Source organism: Equus caballus, chromosome 22 (genome assembly GCF_041296265.1).
Source record: "Equus caballus isolate H_3958 breed thoroughbred chromosome 22, TB-T2T, whole genome shotgun sequence".
Classification (NCBI taxonomy): domain Eukaryota; kingdom Metazoa; phylum Chordata; class Mammalia; order Perissodactyla; family Equidae; genus Equus; species Equus caballus.
Genome location: NC_091705.1, coordinates 50,389,401 through 50,396,480, shown reverse-complemented (window position 1 = coordinate 50,396,480; position 7,080 = coordinate 50,389,401). Strand labels below are relative to the sequence as shown.

Sequence of the window (7,080 nt, the reverse complement as noted above, 5' to 3'; positions counted from 1 at the left end):
TTACCCCCCAGGACCCTTGGGCATCGCGGGGCCCTCCAGGCTGATCTGGGCTACTCAGCATTCGGCTCGTTTGTGGTCGGGTCTCCAGTGCCTCCAACTGGACAGCACCAGCTCCCCAGAGGAAGGCATGGCAGGGCCCGGCCTCCCTAAGCGGCAGCCCTGGCGTGAGAGGGGTTAGGAGGTCACAGACAGACAGACGGAAGGACGGAAATCTCAGGGAAAAGGGGTCCCCGGGCCTCCGCATCCCGCGTGTTCACTGTGAGGCGGTGGAGTGAGGCAGGTGGGCCCCACCTGGGAGAGCACGTGTGTTCTCGGGCAGCCACGAAAGCGTGGAGAAATTTTACCGTATCTAGCGAAAAGCGCTTGAACAGAAGACTAGCCGACGCCGAGACGGAGATGAGGACCGCATCCGCCGAGAGGCAGGAAGGGCTTCCGGCAGGAAGGGCTTCCGGGAGGAAGGGGCGTTGAGGCCTCGAGGGCGCGCGCCGGCGGGCAGCGGGGCTGGACGGCGGTCGGGCAGCTGCGCGCAGGGCAGGCCGCTGGCAAAGGGCTCGGCCTCGCCGCAATCAGGGTCACGGTTTCAAGCCAGGGGCGCGATTTTCAGCCAGTCCGTGCACGAGGGGGCGGGGCAGGCAGGTGAACGGGGGCGGGGCGAGGGCCAGGGCGCGGCAGGTGAGCGGGGGCGGGCGACGGGAGGCGGCGGATCTGCGCCCCAGCCTCGGGGGCCGCACCGGGAGGGCGCCGCGGAGCTGCTCACAGCCGGGGACTTGCAGTGGCGGCGCTGCCGGGAGGCTGGCCTCTGCGCAGTGTCTTCCGGATGAGGCCCCGAGGCCGGGCTGGGGGCGGGAGGAGCCAGGACGGAAGTCCCCCAGCCCGTGTGCCCATATGTGCCTCCCTCGGCGATCCCCGATTTCACGCTCCCCCTCTGTCGGTGGGATCTGTATGATCCAGCTCCAACCCCAATCTCTGGTCCCCTCCCCAGCCCTCTCTACCCTGCACCCACCCCACCCCTCTGGTCATTCCTGAACAAGATGATGACTCTACCCTGGACCTCTGGGCGTCTGGGGTGACTCCATCCTGCCAGACATCCAGGAGAGAGTCCCTCAAGCCACATGGTGCCACAGAGTGTGTGACAGTCTTGGCTTGATGGCACACAGGAGCACACAGCGGGTCAGCGGTTGGAGAGGCTTGGGAGGGGGCCTCCACCCAGGCTGAGCCCACCCCAACACTGCCAAGCACACTGTCCATAGCTGGGGGGAGGGGGCTTGGCCTTTCTGACAGAGTTGGGGACCTCTCTCTCTTACTAGACCACCTCTGTCAGTTCTCCTAGCTCCCGAAAACCCTGCCCGCCACACCTTGTCTTCTCAGAGGGCCTGCGGTCCTAGCGACCGCCACAGTGTGCGCGTGGTGGTGGACAGGAAGCTGGTTCTCAGTGCTCGGGGAGTGGAGGCTGGGCTGAGTCAGGAAAAGCACTCGTGTGGCTGCTGCCACCTTTAAAACGGAAGTAGGTTTGTTTCTTGAATTGTGGAAGTGAGTTTATACTCCTCTGTATTAGTGGATAAATATTAGGAAATCATCTCTCGGGAGGTGTGGTCAGGGGTGGGCCTGGCCTGCCCAGCCGACTGGGGGCTGGCCCTTTGGGGGGCCGCGGCCGGGTCTCCAGGGTGAGGCTGTCCCGCCAGGGCTCGTGCACCAGCGTGTAGCTCTCCGCTCTCTTGACGGTGAACTTGTAGGAGCGGTTGGGCAGCAGGTTGCGGATGTCAAAGGTGCAGGCGGCCACAGGGATGATGCCACACTGCGTGCACTCCTGCTGTGTCCGTGGGTCCAGCAGCTTGAAGCGCAGCTCGAACTGCTCGGGCGCCGCTGGCTGGACGGTGACAAACCAGCGCAGGCTGACCCAGTCCTGGTGGGCCACTGATTCCTTGCGGTCGAACATGACGGGCATCTTAGTGCTCAGCATGAGGCGGATGTGCGGGATCTTGGTGGCGCCAACGTCGGACACCAGGCGGTGCTTGATGTGCAGGCGCCCCGGCACCATCATGGCCAGGAAGCTGTCCATGACGGCCGACAGCTCTGCCAGCCGCTGCCCCACGAGCCCCCAGCCTGCCAGGAAGGGCCGCGGGTCGGGCGACTCGAGCAGGGCATCTAGCTCGGCGCGGCCGCAGTCCAGCTGCTCCAGCAGGTCCCCCAGCAGCAGGAGCTGGATCTTGGTCTGGGCTGTGCCCACCTTCTTCATGCGCTGGAACTTCCAGGGGTCGATGAGCTGGAACATGGTGCTGGGCAGCACCAGCGGGTTCTGGTCGCCCAGGGCCAGGTGCTTGGGGAGGATCTCGATGTAGTAGGAGCACTTCTTGAGCAGCTCCATGCGGGCGTGGTGGCGCTTGAGCAGGTGGGGGCTCAGGGCCGAGCTCAGGAACTCACGCAGCGCGTTGCGGTGCTCCAGGTAGGTCCTCCAAGCCTCCGGCTCCAGCAGCTGCCCATCCTCAGCCTCCTCCGCCTCCTCCTGGTCCAGGAAGGACTGGGGACTGCCCAGCTTCATCTTGTCCAGGCCTAGGCCTGTCACCTGGAAGCTCATTGTCTGCAAATGGGGGTGGAGGGCGGGGCGTGAGCCGGAACAGTCAGGCTGGCCTCTGCTGCCCTCCCAGGGGCTCACATGTAGCAGTGTTCGTGTGTGGGGGTGACTTCAGGCCCACTGCCCCCTCTACGGGGCCCTCTGTCCTCCTGGGGGCAGGGGGAGGAGCTTGTTGGGGGCACACCTCTCTCTGGGAAGAGGCTGAAGATCTGGACAAAAGTGGACATTGAGGGGAAAACACTCTACTAATTGTGGGATATGATGATACAAGGCAGGGCTGAGACAGTGGCTCTGGGACCAGAACAGCCTGGGAAGAAACCCTAGCCACCAACCAGCTGTGTGGCCTGCAAAGGCCTCAGTTCCTCGTCTGATTGGGGTGATGGTACTCCCTTGGGGCTGTGGAGAGGATTCAGTGTGATCCTGCTGAGTGGCACTAGATCCCCTTGGGGACCCTGCTGCCGTAGACCCTCCACGCCTCACTGCGGGTGCAAAGCAGAGGGCAGGGCTCACCCAAAGACAAGGCCAGAGCAGAAGGCAGGGTGGTCCCAGGCCTCAGCTCTGAAGAATAAGCATGCTAGCTCCTAGTTACCGAGCCCCGCTGTGTGCCGGGGGCTAGTGTGCCTTGCTCAACTCACTGGCTCCATGAGAAAAGCCCCATGAAGGGGAAAGATCCCGTCCCTCAGTCTCACAGATGGGGCACCTGGCTAAAACGCTGTGTAGTTGGCTCTCAATCCAGGGTTTGAGCCCGGCCGTTGACTCCAGAGCCTGACTCTCCTTCTGTACCCTGCCTCCCGACCCAGGATCCCCAGCTCTGGGTGTCAGTGGGAGGGGGCCAGTGCAGTCCACAGCTGGACACAACTGTGGTCCCCGGCTGGGCTGAGGCAGGCCACAAGGCCACAAGGACTGGAAAAGGGGCGAGCATCCCTGGCTGCCGTCCCAGGTCTCTGTCCCCCATAAGACGGTGAGACAGACCCTGCTGCTGGGCCAGGGGCTTCATGTGGGACATCTCAGGTTGTCCCAGCAACCCAGGGGTTGGAAGAATCACAGATGAGAGCTGACAGGTTGAGTGACTTGTCCAAGGCTGCACCCCCAGGTGGCAGAGTAAGGCTGGAACAAGTCGACCTCCCTCCCCAAAGGCCAGCCCTTGACCTTCCTGGGCCAAAGGAGCCAGACCAGGCCCTGAGCACAGCAGGGAGGGTATGGGGCAAGGTGGAAGCAGACACCCCAGGACTCCTGGCCTAAGTCTCTCTCTGGCCAGAGGCTGGGGCGGAGCCTAACCGCCTCTGGACAGAACTCTTACTCCTGGGTCCGGCTACGCCTCAGGGATGTTCCCAGCCGCCGTCTCCCAAGTTGGAAACCGGCAGGGGGGCGGGTCGTGAACTCGGGGGGGGGGGGGGGGGGGGAAGGGGCCGCCCTACCCAGGCCTACACCCTCCCGGGCCCTCCCGACCCCGCCTACACACCCCTCTCCCCCAGGCCCACCTCCCCGAGACTCGTGCCCTCCGCGCCCGCCTCCCCGCCGCGCCCGGCCTCCCTCGCGCACTTGCCCGGCCTCCGGGAGCGGGCGGCGCCGTGCGGCCGACTGTGCGCAGAGCCAAGGGCGCCCAGACTTGCGCCGCGGCGTCCCCGAGTTGCTGTGGGGACCGCGGGCCTTTGTGACGCCCCGCGGGGCCCGGGGGTGGGGCGGGGAGCCCCGGGCGTGAGAATGCGGGGAGACCCCGCCCGTCGGGCCCCCTCGACTGGAGGGGCTGCAGGAAGACGGCGCGGGCGCGCACTCTGGTCCCTGGATCCCGCCGGAAAGAACCGCTCGTCTCAGCCGCATCTCCAGCCCTGGACCCCGAACCCCGGGCTCAGCTTGGACGGAGCCGTCCGGAGGCTTCGCCCGGCGCCCCGACCTGCGAACCACCGCACGTGGCTTGGTCCGAAAGCCAGGCTCAAAGTAGGTTTCCACCGAGAGGAGTAGGCAGGCTGCCGCCCCTCGGCGCGGGGGACCCTGTCCCGGGGTCGTTCTGCGCCACAGCGCTTCCTCTCGGGGGCTTCCGGGGTAGGTTACCGGGAAGGGGGCTCCTGCTCCACCCCCTGCCCCAGCGCCGCCCCTGGACCCCCCGGAGGACCTGGGGAGAGGTGGCGACCACGTGAACAGGCAGGTAGGCGGGGCTGGTCGCTCCAGAGAGCAGACAAAGCGGCAGAGCCGGGAGAGAAGCCGCGGCTTCTGCCCAGCAGGTTTGCTGTCCTACCTTCGGCCTGCCCAGGCAGATGCCCCTAATCTGGCTCTGGACAAATGAGGTCTACACAGCTCCAGGGAGCCCCTCAGAGGAGTTCCCAGCCCCTTGAACCCCACCGGTAACCTCCAACTGGGACCTCAGGGATCTCTCAGCCAGCCTGGGGTCTCCCACCAGAACGTCAATATCCGACATCCCAAAGTGCTCCTTGCTCCACCTTGGGGAGGGTGGAGGAGGCAGGGAGGCCCCTTGCCATCCTTGTGTCCACCCCCTCCGAGGTCAGTGGTGGGGCCCCTTCCAGGACAAGGTGTCTGTCACTGAGCTTCCCTCCCAGTCTTTTTTGTAGCCAGGGCCTTCCCCCATGGCACCCCCACTCCTCTGGTGACCCCAATCTTGGGAGAAGGCTTCCCCTGGCTAGGTGCCCATCAGCCTATCCTCAGGTCCAGGCCTGGGAGGGGAGGCCCCGGAGGCGCTGTCCTCTCTCCTCTCCCCGCCTTGGGCTCTAACTCAGTGATGGCTTTGTCAGTGCTGTTACTTAGGGGTCTGAGGGACAAGAGTCGGGTTATTTGGAAAGGAGGGTGCTGTCTGAAGGTCGAGGGGGGAGCCTGGCACCTGGAAAGGGGGGAGGAGATGGAAAGCAGGGGGAGGCAGACCCCAGCCCTGCAGCCCACCCAGAGAGGGAGTGGGGCAGAGCAGCCCTCCCCTCCTCTTCTGATCCAAGTGTGTCCTAAACCTCTGCCATCTCTGGCCCCACCCTCTTTTTTCTATTTCTTGTCCTTCAGCCAATTTTTTAAATTAAACTTTTAATTTTCAGATAATTGTAGATTCACATGCGGTTGTAAGAAATAACACAGAGATCCTGTGTGCCCTTTGACCGGTTTCCCCCAGTGGAAACACCTTGCAGAACTGTGGACAGGATCTCACCAGGATAGTGACATCCACACATCCCCACAGGACCACCACATTGCCTTTCCTAGCCACGCACACTTCCCTCCCACCCCCAGACTCTCCTTAGCTACTGGTAACCGCTAATCTCTCCTCCAACTCTAATTGTGCCCTTTCAAGAATCTTGTGTAAACGGAGCCATATGGGTGCAGCCTTTGGGGACTGGCTCCTTCAGTCTTGGGCTGTGCACTGCTAGTCTTTCATCTGTTAAAAGACAAAATCCAGTGGGGTAAATTCAAAGATTCAGTCAGCTTTATGAATCGGACAGCATCTCATCTTGCAATCAGGGAGATGCTCAGGGGTTACACAACATGGAAAGCTTCTCTAGTAAGGAGGGCGGGACAAGGAAAGGAAGTCAGCAGCAAGGAAAAAATGAAAGCTCATTGGAGGAAAGTAAAAGTGCAGGTCACAACAGCTCAGCGGCTTCTCATTGGCTGGGCTTGTTGCTGGGGAAAAAGGAAGTCTTCTTCCTCCTGCTGGAGCACTTCCTATTTGGGACTGCAAGGTACTCTCTTCCTGTCGGGGTCTGTAATTGGCATCTTACTGTTGTAGTAATTGACTGAGGAGTGGCAGGGCGTCAGAGCTCCCCTACAGGCCTTCCCGACTCCAATCCCAGTTGAGGTTTCCTTTCTTAGTCCTAACACGTTGCTGGGGTGTTCCCAGGTGCAGACTGGCCTATATTCTGTCTTGCCTGACCCTGAGAGAAATGACCTGCAGCCACCAGGCTGTGCTATCCCTTGGTGGACGGAGCAACCCTGGGCCGTGAGGGTGGCGAGCCTGCTGGTTGTGGGGTCACAGCCCTGGGTCAGGGGGGTTCCCTCGACCAGAGAGGCCCCCAGAGGGATGAGCCCTCTCATTGAGCCCACAGGGTGGTGATGCTGGGCTGCCAGCCTCAGCCTGGATGCCTGGGAAGCCCCTCCTCACCCCAGCCGACAGGGTCTGAATCCTCCCTCGGCCACTGCAGGCTCAGTGCTCTTACAGACGGGAAATCAAGGCAGAGAGGTTCAGCACCTTGCCCAAGGTCATACGGCCAAGAGTCTGCGAGCACGATTCCAACTCCATCATCTGAACTGTGGAAATTAATAGAAGAAACCTCAACTAAATCGGAGTGGGGAGGGCCTGCCGAGGAGCCCTGGCCCATCACACACCGCCTATCACTCCAGACAGGAGACGGACTTGCACCTGGACAAGAAGCACAGCTACCTCACTGCTGCAGAAGATTTCTCTCCCGACCCGGCAACAGCCCAGCCAATGAGAAACACCGAAGCTCACCCAATGAGAAACGCCACATCCCAGCCAATGAGAAATGCCACAGCCCAGCCAATGAGACATGCCACAGCCC

The 7,080-nt window shown here is 62.5% G+C and overlaps 1 protein-coding gene across 3 annotated transcripts; it reads right to left on the bottom strand.

Moving 5' to 3' along the window:
- Positions 1 to 1,509: 1,509 nt before the first annotated feature.
- On the bottom strand, positions 1,510 to 4,496 carry FNDC11 (fibronectin type III domain containing 11). 3 transcript variants are annotated; one of them, XM_023626931.2, is made up of 2 exons: positions 4,115 to 4,496; positions 1,510 to 2,578 (listed from the first exon to the last, which is right to left on the bottom strand). In XM_023626931.2, the coding sequence occupies exons 1-2, from the start codon at positions 4,391 to 4,393 to the stop codon at positions 1,574 to 1,576; spliced, it is 1,284 nt and encodes a 427-aa protein (XP_023482699.1). In that variant the 5' UTR covers positions 4,394 to 4,496; the 3' UTR covers positions 1,510 to 1,573. The 3 variants fall into 3 exon arrangements, with proteins under 3 accessions (XP_023482699.1, XP_023482700.1, XP_023482701.1); XM_023626932.2 differs by having other exon boundaries at positions 4,119 to 4,225; XM_023626933.2 differs by having other exon boundaries at positions 4,054 to 4,212.
- Positions 4,497 to 7,080: the final 2,584 nt, after the last annotated feature.

Bases quoted from the DNA above. Each gene is read 5' to 3' on its own strand.
- FNDC11 (XM_023626931.2), bottom strand. From the start codon at position 4,393: ATGCGGCTGAGACGAGCGGTTCTTTCCGGCGGGATCCAGGGACCAGAG. The intron at 2,579-4,114 runs GTGCGCGAGGGA...CCCCATTTGCAG, and splicing joins CGCTCCCGGAGGCCGGGCAA to ACAATGAGCTTCCAGGTGAC.